Source organism: Mobula birostris, chromosome X (genome assembly GCF_030028105.1).
Source record: "Mobula birostris isolate sMobBir1 chromosome X, sMobBir1.hap1, whole genome shotgun sequence".
Taxonomy (NCBI): domain Eukaryota; kingdom Metazoa; phylum Chordata; class Chondrichthyes; order Myliobatiformes; family Myliobatidae; genus Mobula; species Mobula birostris.
The window spans coordinates 60,771,841-60,785,266 of NC_092402.1; the positions used below are offsets into that span (position 1 = coordinate 60,771,841).

The window sequence follows — 13,426 nt, forward strand, 5'->3', positions numbered from 1 at the left end:
ACATGGGCTGGACTGATGGCCTTGACATCCTGGGAGATGTGCTGACCTTGTGACCTAGCCCTGTGGATACAGGACACTGCTCCTCCTCCTCCAGAGTCAGCACCCAAAATCTCCAGTGTTGTGCTATTTGTGACTGTTTCCAGGGCCAGATTCAATTCTTCACTGATTTCTACCATCTGACCCATCCACAGTGAAGCTCCCCTTCAAGAGATGAACACTGACTTGAAGCAGCACAGGGTTAGCTTGCACTGCTACAGGACAATCGTGACACAGACAATCCTGCTGATCTTCCCAGCCAACAGTTAGCTAGCAGTCATGCAAAGTTGACACACTGCATGTAGCAATCAACCTTGCTCATCTCTGGGGGCTTTATGACTCACTTTGGGGGGGGGGGTGGATGGAGAGAACTGACCACTGGCTTCAGTAATTCCTGTCCTTGGGAAGAAAGGGGGTTGTGAAACAAAGTAAGGAGTCACCATGTTCTGCCATTGCATAATGATGTTCCTCCACACTCACCTCCAGGAACTCGTCCAGACCAAGTTTGGTGAATTCAAACTGCAAGTGGACACGGAAGTTCATGTCCTCAACAGAATGAACCACGATGTTGATGAACTGCATGCACGCCACCTGGCAGAGAGCAAGGGGAAAGCAACAGACCTTAATGGCGACGTCAGAGTAACTTCACACGCAGCATTGAGCTGCAGAGTTAAAGACAAGTCTCATGAAGGTGTGAAATGCAATGTGGAAGGAGATTGAACGATAACTTTCAAATGGGAATTGGATAAATAATTGTGCTATAACCTTGGTACTTACACTACAATCCTTGCACCATTTTGTTGCTTTGCACTGCCGCTGGATAGAATGTTGTATTTATTGTTACTTATGAATACAGTTTACTCTGTAAGCTTCATACAAGCAAAGACTTTCATTGCACTCTGATGCTTACGGAAATAAATTAACCTGGATATAAATAAATAAAGGAAAGGAAATTGAAGGCTGTGTGTCTCATTGGACCATTTTCTCAAAAGGACTAGCACAGGCACAAGTGCTACAATGACCTTGCTGGAAGGGTCCATGGTCCTAAAATAATTATTAATTTGTGTACCATGTTTCCAATCCGAAGGCTCTTATCCTCCTACACATATTGTAAGTTGGATGATAATAACCTACAAATGAAAGGATTGGAAATAGAGTACATGATATTAATAATAAATCGGTCAACATTGATATAAGCCGGACGGTGGTGTAGTGGCATGTGTACTGGACTTTAAGGCGACTAGTCCCAGGTTCGAATTCAGCCAGCTCCTTGCACGCTTTCAATCCATGCTGGGTTGAATGTCAAGCCAGCAACTCAGCCTCGTAATTAAAAAAAGGACAAATTCTAAAGAAATGGCAAAGTTGCCACCTGATGTGCCACAAGGCACGGCATTAATATAAACTGCAAATCTGAATTTTTAAATAATAAAACATGCTACTCTATTTAAAGTAAATAGAGGACAACAGTGACATTAACAGATTGTGTTAATCACTCCACCTTTTTGGTCAATCCTGAACCAACACCATCTCCAGCTCAGAACTCAACTCTTACCCTTGCCTGCCAGTGAAACAAGAGATGATCAGATTCACCCTTCTACAGGTCCACAAACTTTCCATGTACTGCATCTGGAAGACACACTTGCTTACACTACTGCTAATGAAATCCTAATCATATGACACCACGTCTAGTCTATTGGATCTTTCCATCCTCACTGACAGGCTACGCAGCCCTCACAGTAGCGACAGCAAATGGCAGCACAGGTTTCAAGATTCAAGTTTCAAGTTGGTGGATAATGCCTCTTGCATTAACAACCAACACATCCGAGGGTGTGCTGGGGGCAGCTACGAAGTTGAAAACTGTTCTTCCCACCTACATCCCCACATGCTTCTTGGCCGAGCTTGGCCGAGAATTGTCCCATCCCAATTCTGTAACTATTTCTTTCGTGCCTCTGTCAAGTTCCTCGAGGCGGCCTGCTACACTCCAAGCACTGCAAAAGTGCAAGTAGTTATTACTGAACTCCATTCTATCTTTTATCCAACCAGAAACTCTTCACGAAGATATAGAATTTCCTAATGAACATCTCTGCTTCCCTTTCCCAATATTCTCATATTGCAGCCTTTATTGGCAATGGATCCTCGCGAGAGGCAAATAAAAGCCAGAAAGTCATTGACTGTCAGCCCCCTGTCCTATCCAAAGCTGAAATAAGGAGTGGACTTTTCCAAAGCTCACCATGAAATCTATGTTGGTGTCTTCATTCCGAAAATATTCCATCAGGTTCTCGAAGCGATGCTTTTCCTTGCACACCTAAAAATTAAAGAACCAGGATTAGGGTGCAAACTTGTGAGCAGGACAATTGTCCCTCTTGTGTTTGTTCTTATTGTCACCCATGATATTTAGTTTCACTGGCAACTGTCCCTTTGATTCAGTCCATATCTTCACTGCCCTCAGTCTATCTCCATGTGGTCTTATCCAGCTCAGAGGGGGGGGGGGGGGAGAATGAGAATAAATACATCATTTCCCAAAAAGGTGGCCTATGCTATTGAAGGAGCAGCCACACATAGCATTATGATAAAGCTTCTAACAATATTATAGCATAAGATTAGGTATTTCGGTGTTTCAGGGCAGGGTTTGAAGTCAGGGTGACCTACTCATTAAACCATGGCTCAGGGGTATGTCTTAGGAGATCAAAGTGCAGGGTTTGTTTAAGGGATATGTGCATTTCTGTTATTCTATTAAGGGGCACTGAATATACCAGTTCATTATAGGAACTAATTTCATTCCTGTCTGCCTGTCAGGCCAATTTATTTTGGAAGGTTCACTTTTATGTCTGCCTGTATTTATCTTAATTATATTTGGGTCATACCATTTAGTAACTGGATCTGTAATTTTTCAATCCAATATCTTTCTGAACAATTATGACCTGAAACCTAACCCGAACAGGGATTTGAGCCATTGGACCTCAGATTAAAAGTCTGATCTTTTATCATCTGAGGGTTAGGATTAGACTTGACCTTTGCTATTTCTTAGCCAAAAAGAAAACAGATCAACATAAGAGAGAAAGAGAGAGAGCTAATGTTTGTCATACCCTCTGACATATGAGCTGCAGTCCTGTTGAAGGAAAGCAATAAATTCATATCCTATCTGTGGTTAAACTAGGAAAACTGATTAGCATTGATCCTGATTAATGTAAAGCTGAAGACCTGGGGGTAGCACAATGATACAGCTTGCAGAGCTGCTGCTTCATAGCTCCAGTGACCCAGGTTCGACCCTGAGCTCCTGTGATAAATGCATCAGGTTGCATGTTCTCCCAGTGACCAAACAAGTCTTCTCCAGGTGCTCCGCTTTCCTCCCACATTCCAAAGTTAATTGGCTAATGTTAATTGCCTCTAGTACATGAAAATCAAAAAAAAACTACAGATGCTAGAAATCTGAAATAAAAACAGAATATACTGGAAATACTCTGCAGGTCAGTCAGTGTCTGTGGAAGAGAAACTGAGTTAAGGTTTCTGATTAATTAACCCTCTAACAGAACTGGGAAAGAGTAGAGCAAAACTTGTTTCTCTCTCCCAGTTCTGATAAAGTGTCTTCAACCTGAAATGTTAATTCTGTTTCTCTTTCCAGAGATGTTGCCTGACCTGCTGAGTGCAGCCAGAATTGTCTGTCTTTATTTATATTTGCCCCTAGTGTAGATGACTGCAGGAGAATCGGAGAGATCAGGGAGAATAGGTTGCTTGGAAATAAGTTGAAAAACCATATTGCTTTGTGAGCTTGGCACGGACTTGATAGGTCAAGTGGCCTACTTCCTTCTTCTATGTTGTAGAAGAATATGAGAACTTTGGGCAAATAAACAAGAGCACAGCATAGGGAGGAGATCTTTAATGTAATGAAGCTGAACTCAGAGCTCAATGGGCTACAACCAGTGTGTACTGCAGCAGACACACTCTTCTCCTACGTGCCCAGGTCTTTGGAAGGGAAACCTGCCTGGCATTGATATAAATAGTCACTGGCGGCAGCACCAGAGACAGCCAAACCTGATGGACTGCCTTGTCCATGCTTCACATTTGTGTCCTTGATGCTGAACCTGTATTGTGGCTGCCCTAGGTTGGCTAGAAGATAATCACATGTGCATCAGATACCAATGTTCAGAACTCCACCAGCACCATCACTTCCTCAGCATACCTTCACTGCTCCATACAAAAGCATTGCAGGAAGGACATAACAGCACTGGGAGAGATACAGGCGGGACTTACAAGGATGTTGCTGGGGGTGGAGAGCTATAGTTAAGAGGAGAGACTGTCTAGACTGGGCTTGTTTCCCCAAAGCAAAAGGAGTTTTAATTATGTAAAACACACAAAATGCTGGAGGAACTCAGCAGGCCAGGCAGCATCTACGGAAAAGAGTACAGTTGATGTTTCAGGCCAAGACCCTTCAGCAGGATTGGAGAAAAAAAGATGAAGAGTCAGAGTTAGAAGGTGGGGGGAGGGGAGAGAAAAACACAAGGTGATAGGTGGAACCAGGAGGGGGGAGGGGTGAAGCAAAGAGCTGAGAAGTTAATTGGTGAAAGAGATATAGGGCTAGAGATGGGAGAATCGAACAGGAGAGGACAGAAGGCCATGGAAGGAGGAAAAAGGGGGAGGAGCACCAGAGGGAGGCGATGGGCAGGCAAGGAGATGAGGTGAGAGAGGGAAAAGGGGCTGGGGAATAGAGAAGGGGGGGCATTACCAGAAGTTCGAGAAGTCAATGTTCATGCCATCAGGTCGGAGGCTACCCAGATGGAATATAATGCACTGTTCCTCCAGCCTGAGTGTGGCCTCATCGCGACAGTAAAGGAGGCCGTGGATTGACATGTCAGAATAGGAATGGGAAGTAGAATTAAAATGGGTGGCCACTGGGAGATTATAAAATGCATGGGCGCAGAGGTCTTAGATAATTGGTGAAAGGATTGGAAGGGATTTGGAGCAGACTCAATGGGACGAATGGCCTAATTCTACTCCGATGTCTTATGGGAATTTGGAAAGATACTTCAAGCAAAGCTTGGTGGTGTCTATGACTCACCATCAGGCTGCTGGAGGATGAAACTGTCACCTGGGTGACCTGGCCATAAGCTGCCTGGTAATGGACTAAGACCTGAGTAATCTAAACAGCTCCTCTTTTGGTTGTCATTGACAAAATGGCTTCATCTGTGCAGTGAACATCTCTGATTCTATAATACTGATTAAGAACAGCATCTTCTCCTGTTTCCACTGAATGCAGGATAGATGGGCATTGTAAACTTCATTGTGAGCAGTTTTGGGCCCCATATCTTGGAAAGGATGTCCTGAGACTGGAGAGGGTTCAGAGGAGGTTCACAAAAATGATTCCAGGATTGAATGACTTGTCATATGAAGAGTGTGTTTATCCACTGGAATTCAGAAGAATGAGGGGTGACATCATTGAAACCTATCAAATGCTGAAAGACCTCAACAGAATGGATGTGGAGAAGATGTTTCCTATGGTGGGAGAGTCTGAGACCAGAGGACACAGCCTCAGAATAGAGGGGCGTCCTTTTAGAATGGAGATGAGGAGGAATTTCTTTAGCCAGAGAGTGGTGAATCTATGGAATTTGTTACCACAGGCAGCTGTGGAGGCCAAGTCTTTACATTTATTTAAGGCAGAGGTTGATAGATTCTTGATTGGTCAGTGAATGAAGGGATGCGGGGTAAAGGCAGGAGATTGGAGCTGAAAGGGAAAATGGATCAGCCATGATGAAATGGCAAAGCAAACTCAATGGGCCAAATGGCCTAATTCTGCTCCTATATCTTATGGTCTTATGGTAAGGTTGGGCATTCCAACGAGGGACCACTGATAGGTCTTACCCAAGCGAGAGATGGGAAATCCACCCCTCAAGATAGTCAAATCATAATCACACCATGCACCGGCCTGCAGCACCACCCACCTCTCTCCCACTTTCTCACTGGGGGCAGGATTGGTAGCAGGAAGGATGAAGTTAGAGACCCTGCCCTTACTCCCCATTTAACACAGACATCAGCACTGAGATGTTGGGAATTCCTGAGCTCGTATGCAAATTAAAGCTCTTGTACCTCTTTGAAATGGTCGAACGCAGAGAGAATGATTTCATGTCCTCCTCTGACAAGGCAGACTGCCGCAAGTAGCTCCAGTACCAGGGCTTTGGTTCTGCAAAATAAAAGAGGCCCTTCTTTACAACTGGAGAATAGCAAGTGGCATAGACTAAGAGGCTATCATGTTCACACTCCAGCAGCCAGGCAGTTCCATGGAACAATGACATTGGGTTTAACAACTATTGCAAAATCATCACCTTCAGTGGGTCCCCAGCAGCCCAGGCAAGAGGTAAGGAATCACCAAAGGGGGTGTGAGATTTGGGAACCAGAGGCACCCCCACCCCAGCCACACCTTCCCACCAAAACTCACTCACAAATATCCTGCAAGGTTTGTAGCTGGATTATAATCAGAACGAACGTTGGCAGAGTCTGAAGGGAAGATGATAACTCAGTGACAGGGGAAGGAGGAAGAGGCCAGGACTGGGAACCTGGTCCGCTGCATCCGGTCATCACGGGAGGCTTCAGTGCCAGAGTACAAGTGAGGAAATTCCTTCCGGCCTTTCAACTGCAGTAGCTGGGCGGTTAAGCCTAAGGATCTGTGTGTGACTGCCCACCTGGTGTCACTTTGGTGACTCACTAGCAAGTGCTGCAGTGCCAAAGTTAGCACCTCCCTCCTCTCACTAAAGAGCAGGACTTTGCACATTAACCAGTTAGCAGCCAGTAACTCCCTTACATAGTTAAGCCAAAGGCAGCATTTATCACCCTATCCTTAAGTGACCACCCTCTTGATCCACTGTACTCCTTCCCATGAAGGTGCTGCCATAGTGCAGGTGGGGAGGGAGTTCCAGGGCTTAGACCAAGTAGTGATGAAGGAATAGCAACACACTGTATTTCCAAGGGAAGATGGTGTGTGAATGGAAGGGGAACCTTTGGATGGTGCTGTTCCCCTGTACCATCCTAAAGAGTGAGCACTGGGGAGAGAGATCGGACAGTGTCAAAATTTCACCCCCCTCCACCCCCCCCCATAACCTCAGTTTGCACTTTGCAAGGAGGACAAGGGAAAGAGGACACCTGATTTTTTTTATATATATATACTGATTGAGAAGTTGCCTGAGTATGTCGGTATGAAGAATTGTCTTCACAATGAGGCTCAAGGTGTTGGTTTCTTACCTGGGATTTTTGTTGTTCAGGCTAAGTGCAATTTCATTTACTGCGTGTGGGTGTGACATGACTAAGTTGAAGCCATACTGAAAAACAGAAGGGAGAATGGGAAGAGATATCATTAGATCATCATAAGACACCTCTATTTTACTGAATTAAACTTTTGCAAAGGTTGAGTCCATTGCAATGGCATCTATTGTGGATGGAAACAGGCTCTTTTACATATATTGTTTGGAATGTATAACGCTGTTTCAGTTAATCAGAAGCTTTGAGGAGCCTCAATTTAAATTTGCCATACCTGGTAGTTCATGACAGCCCTCAAACACATGATACAGAGGTGGACATCGTCCTTCTGGCTTACGAGTCTGGAATTCTTCAGAAATTTCCTGTCAGGCAGAGTGTTGTAGCTGTGGAAAACACTCAATGTTACTCCAGTCACCAATGGATGGGCTGCATACCCACCATAATATAGCCACCAGGACTAAGACCTTTTCCAGATGGTGACCCATTCCTCTGGCAACCTAGATGACTAGAACAAAACTGTGTTAAGGATTTCCACACTAAAACGCTTTGCTAATGCTTGCAGTCAAGATCACACACAAAGTTTGGGCTGCTTAGGTGAGGAATGCAATAATTTGCTTTAATATGGTGCCTCTAACATATCAAAATACCCCGACATGTTTCATAGGAGCACTACAAAACTAGAACAATAATGATAAGGACAAGTGATCAAAAGCTTGTAAGAGACACAGGTCTAGGGAGGGGATCCAAAGCTTAGAAGAGTTACTAAAATCAGGAATTGAAGAAACTGCATTGTTACAGCACCGTTGGTGACCTCAGGGTATCCCAAAGCTATTTATAGCTGTTCAAATATAGTCAGTCGAAAGTGTAGTCACTCTGTATTATAGGGAATACAGCATCTGGTTTCTGCAGAGTAAGAATCCACAGTCATATAATCTGTAGTGATATTTGCACAAGGTTAGGGTACTAGGGAGGACTTCCTGTGTTATTCAAAATGGTGTAGCAAGATCTTGCACATCTGAGCAGGTAGTTCCTCTGTTTCATGTCCCATTTTTTGGAAACAACACCTTCAACAATGATGTACTCTCTCAGCGCTGCACTGCGTGTGCCAGCCTAAACTCTTCTGCTCAAGTTATTGAGTGGGTCTTGAGCTCATAGCTTTCTGATTAAGGAGAGATAATGCTGCAAACTTTGCCGTAGTTGACACACCTCGAGGCCATAACTGGTGAAGGCTCAACATCTGTCAGCGTCAAGGTGTCTCAGAGCTTGATGAGCGTAAACCTGCTCAGCTAAACCTTTTTGATTTAATCATGGGTCCAACGCTGGCAGGTCATTTGTCTGAATTATATTTTAGTGGAAAACCATGAGGCAAAGCCCTTCCTGGACCATTTCAGTGAATGGCCCCACACTGCTAACACAACATGGCTCACAGCAGTTCTGAGAGCAATCTGAATGGAGTCTGGCTTTACTTAATTCAATCTCAGGATGTGACATCACCGGCAAGACCAGCATTTATTGCCCATCCCGAATTGCCCTTGAGAAGGTGGTGGTGAGCTCCCTTCATGAATCGTTGCTCTGCTTCTGCTCTCACACAGTGCTGTTTGGGAGAGAGTTTCAGGGTTAGACCCAGCTGTGATGAAAGACTGACGATAAATTTCCAAGTCAGGACAGTTTGTGACTTTGAGGGGAACTGGAAGGTGGTGATGCTCCCATTTGTCAAGAACTTTTGTCCTTCTTCATTTACAGAATAACAGGTTTAGGAAGTGCCGTCAGACTAGCTTAGGTGAATAACTGCAACACATATAAAAGTTGCTGGTGAACGCAACAGGCCAGGCAGCATCTCTAGGGAGAGGTACAGTCGATGTTTCAGGCTGAGACCCTTCGTCAGGACTAACTGAAGGAAGAGTGAGTAAGGGATTTGAAAGTGGGAAGGGGAGGGGGAAGATCCAAAATGATAGGAGAAGACAGGAGGGGGAGGGATGGAGCCAAGAGCTGGACAGGTGATTGGCAAAAGGGATATGAGAGGATCATGGGACAGGAGGTCCGGGGAGAAAGACAAGCGGGGGGAACCCAGAGGATGGGCAAGGGGTATAGTCAGAGGGACAGAGGGAGAGAAAGGAGAGAGAGAGAGAAAGAATGTGTGTATAAAAATCAAAGAAAGTGTCCCGAAGGTGTGGAAAGGTCTGGGATAGGGACACCAAGTACCTCCTCATGGCGGAGAGAGTCGCCTTCAGAGCTTGACGGGAGAAGCGGCGAGAGGCAGAGTCAATAAAATGTGAGTACCTGGGATCCTCAGAAGGTCCAAACTGAGAGGCTCGAAAACGAATCCTAAAGCCAACTGGAGTAAGTTGGCGTTATCCCTGTTGTTTGTTAGGTGAATAACTATTCTATTTTGTAGTCAGTACACACTTTCGCCACCAAGGCACCAGTGGCGGAGGGAGTGAGTGCTGGATGGGGTACGACTTAAATGGAACTGACACAAGCTCTGCCTCAGCTTTCTAAATGGTGATGTTAAGGGTTGGACAAGTACTCCTGTCAGGCTGGCTAGAAACAGAGAGCTGCAAGCTCCTGGGGAGAGGTGTTGTTTATTTAATTATTATTTGACTGGACAGCTTTCCCCTTCATTGCTCCATCTAGTCATCAGGCTGTAGACCATAACACTGGACAGCACCTTGTGCTCTTCCCCCAACACATCCCATTACATACCATCAACCTGATGGATGTTGAATTAAGCAGGCAAAAAGATCAAAGTCCAAGAGTGTCACTGTGTCTGCCAGTGGCGGATGCACAGAGAAAGGAACAGCAGCCCGTGCCACGTGATTGGTCGAAGGGAAAACGACCACCCATAGACAATTAGTCAATTGAGCAGTCATGATCCATCAATATGCCCCCTTGTTTCACCACCAGAATATCTAAAGACATGACCATATGTTGGAAGGAAAACACACGCTGCATAAAACTGGAAGGTCATAAATAACCCACCACTGTCATCTCCGTGGTATTTAATATCATGATCTCAAAAACCAAAACCACAATTATAAACTTCACAGTGATGCCAAAACAACCATTGGAGACCCACCTATGGCCAAACACAGGTCTTTTGAGCACATGGCCATTGGAATTGAGGAATTGCGGGGAAAACAGTGTAGAATGACTGACCTGAGTGCCTATTTTGATTGGACTTTGCAGCAGACTCCCTACCCGTTCCACTGAATGCCTTTGCAAGCCAGCTCAACATTACAGGAGCCAGCTGTGCAGGACCGAGACCCAGGGGTTGCGCAGAAGCTGATGATAAATAAAAGGGCTTGCTAGGTAGCTGTCACTGTTATTAATTTCACTTATACTGAAGATAGTCAGGCTCTTCCAATTTTAGGCCAAGCACGGGCTCCTGCTCCATGGGAGGCACACATGACATAATTTCAAACATACTCTGACGTTTAAAAAAAATCGGAGCAAACTGGCATGAACTTTGGGTTGGCTCAGGGCAATCTGAACTCAGCTTCTATGGGTGGTGTCGCAAAGGCTGATAGAACGAAAGGGAGCACGAGTCAGGAGGACGCACAGTACAAGGCCCACCTTCTGAACAGCAGTTCACTCCAGCAGGTTATGAGGCACCAACATTAAGAAATGTACTGTCAAGACATCACGGCAACACTCTCCAACGCTTCCACACCCCACCCTCCATGCTGGGGAGGGAGGAGGCTGAGTCAGAACGTCAATTGGAAGAAATATGCTGTGAAGCAACCACTAGGAATGGAGTTGTTTAACATTAAAAGGCTCACAGCATAGCAACTGGCCCTTTGAGCCAGCAGGTCCACACCAATCATGAGACACACTTTTACATGAATCAGGCACTAATCCCGATTTTGTTCTCCTCACATTCCCATCAATTCCTCCCCTCACATTCTTCAACCCACCTACTCACTAGGGGCAACTTACAATGGCCAATTAACCTACCAACCCACAACCCTTTGGAATGTCGGTGGACACTGGACCAGCCAGGGGACACCCATGCGGTCACAGGGAGGACATCCAAACTCCACACAGAGAGCGCTGTAGGTCAGGGTTGAACCAGGATCTGTGGAGGTGCCAGGTAGCAGCTCTACACCTGCACCACTGGGCCTCCTCTACACTTGGGGAGATTCATTTTCTCCCAGCATGTGATGCAATGCTTCTGAGCAGTAGAAGATACTTCTCAGGGAAAGCAGTATTAGCATAATTCCAAACATAAAAAAGTCTGCAGATGTGGGAAATCCAAAGCAACACACACAAAACGCTGAAGGAACTCAACAGGTCAGGCAGTGACATTTTGGGATGAGACCATTTTTCAGTCTTCAAGAAGGGTGTTAGCCAAAACATTAACTGTTTACTCTTTTCCATAGACATTGCCTGATCTGCTGAGTTCTTTCAGCATTTTGTGTGTGTGTGCGTGTGTGCGTGTGCGTGTGTGTGTGTGTGTATGTGTGTATGTGTGTGTGTTGCTTAGTATAATTGCAAAGCACCAAAGGCCATAAACCTAGAAGAGAGACAAAAAAAATTCTTCAAGTTAAACATGTGGGATGTACAAGAGCTTTAAACATGTGGGATGTACAAGAGCTCTTTCCCAAGGCAACTGTAGTACAAAGTTCCTTACTGATTGGCCGGAGGTTTTGTTGAGCCCACGTTCCATGAAATGGCAGGGTATCGGCACAAAACTTCAGCAGCACATACAGGAGGCAACAGGCAAGTTATCAGCACATTGTAAAGCCAAGATTCCAGGGATGCAATGGTTTAACTCCTACTCACTTCCATCCCCTTTAGGGTTAGCAAGGTTCAATACAACTCCTGTCTTCATGGTGGATCACTGGCAGTGGCCCTGTCCCTTTAAGTGATCTGTCAAACTGGGAGCACAATGGTTTTGGCTGGTAGCTTGAGAAGGTGACGAAACCTTTTCTCATAAAGTCAAGCAGAATTCCTCGTGTTTGCGTATTAAAAAAAATTGTAGTGCAGCCCCCATTTGTCTTCAAGTTTGACAGTTCTTATATAAGCACATACCACACATAAACCACACACATACTGTACATAAATATACATTAAAACATGTTTAAAAGGAACATTGCCACTTTTAGTGTCCAACCGTTTTTTGTTTGCATTTTGCTGGATCTGGAGCAAGAGGATCACTGGGATTGACATTCCACTACAGTCTTGATAAGAGCAAGAATTTCATTAGTGTCCTTTGAACTTTACGTTCATATTGGTGATGCACTCATTCCTTTATGTTTAATACAGTGACTGGGAGAGGGAATGATGAGATCACTTGTCTCGTGTTGCACCTCTGGTGTCTATTCCTGGAGGTTTCAACGCAAGACCTTCCAACCTTCAACTGTTCTAATCACCATGCTCGCTGTCATTCAAAAGGGTGGCTAGGGGCAGGCCAACAGAGTCTTAATGACTGGAGCTCTTTCAAGGAAGCAAAGGAGGGATTTATGGTTCTAGAAAGGGCTGCCCTTGATCCACTTGACTGAGGCACAGCAAACATCCCTTGTCACTGATGTCCTTTAGGGAGAAAATCTCCTGCCCTGCCCCAGTCTGGTCTCCTTTTAAATGCCCTCTCAGTCAAGCATAATTAAAAATGTACAAAAATATTGGCATTGCCACTGATGCCACATCATGAGAATGATAAGATCTTAAAAAAGATCAATCAAAATGAATTCTCTATCCAAAGGGATGAGCTGCTGAGTAGGTTCAAGACAGAGTGATAGATCATTTGATATTAGGGGAATCAAGGAAATGAGGGTGGTGGAGGAAAGTAGGGTCAGCCTTGATCTTACTCAGAGCAGAGCATGTACAAGGGGATGAATGACCTTCTCCTGCTTCTTTTGGGACAGCCACTCTCTGAGTGCTGGCAAAGCAACGCTTCCTTTACTGACGTGCCCTTTTAGGGAGAATTGTATTTACACCGTCTTATCAGTGGGTTCACTTTGCTTTGCTGCACAATAGCCCAGGGTGCTTGGAGTGGGGAGAGAAAATAAAAGGAAATGCTCAATTCAGATTGCCATGCTGCTCTCCAACGGTAGTGCCCTGACAGCCAGAATAACGGGCATGTGGGACTGACTGCACATCTGCTTCACAAAGTACCCATGTGTGCTCCAGACGCTCGTGCTAAATC

At 45.1% G+C, this 13,426-nt stretch overlaps 1 protein-coding gene across 5 annotated transcripts in view; it reads right to left on the bottom strand.

Moving 5' to 3' along the window:
* The window catches only part of LOC140191921 (formin-like protein 3), a 182,009-nt gene that overhangs the window by 62,253 nt on the left and 106,330 nt on the right, over nt 1–13,426 (bottom strand). For all 5 annotated transcript variants that reach the window (XR_011883960.1, XM_072249787.1, XM_072249788.1 and 2 more), the window contains 5 exons: nt 7,556–7,664; nt 7,267–7,343; nt 6,118–6,211; nt 2,267–2,341; nt 517–627 (listed from right to left, as the gene is read on the bottom strand). Coding sequence is in view for 4 of the 5 variants with exons in the window: in XM_072249787.1 (XP_072105888.1) it covers nt 517–627; nt 2,267–2,341; nt 6,118–6,211; nt 7,267–7,343; nt 7,556–7,664 (466 nt within the window). In the remaining variant the exon portion in view is untranslated. The remainder of the gene's footprint in view (nt 1–516; nt 628–2,266; nt 2,342–6,117; nt 6,212–7,266; nt 7,344–7,555; nt 7,665–13,426) is intronic.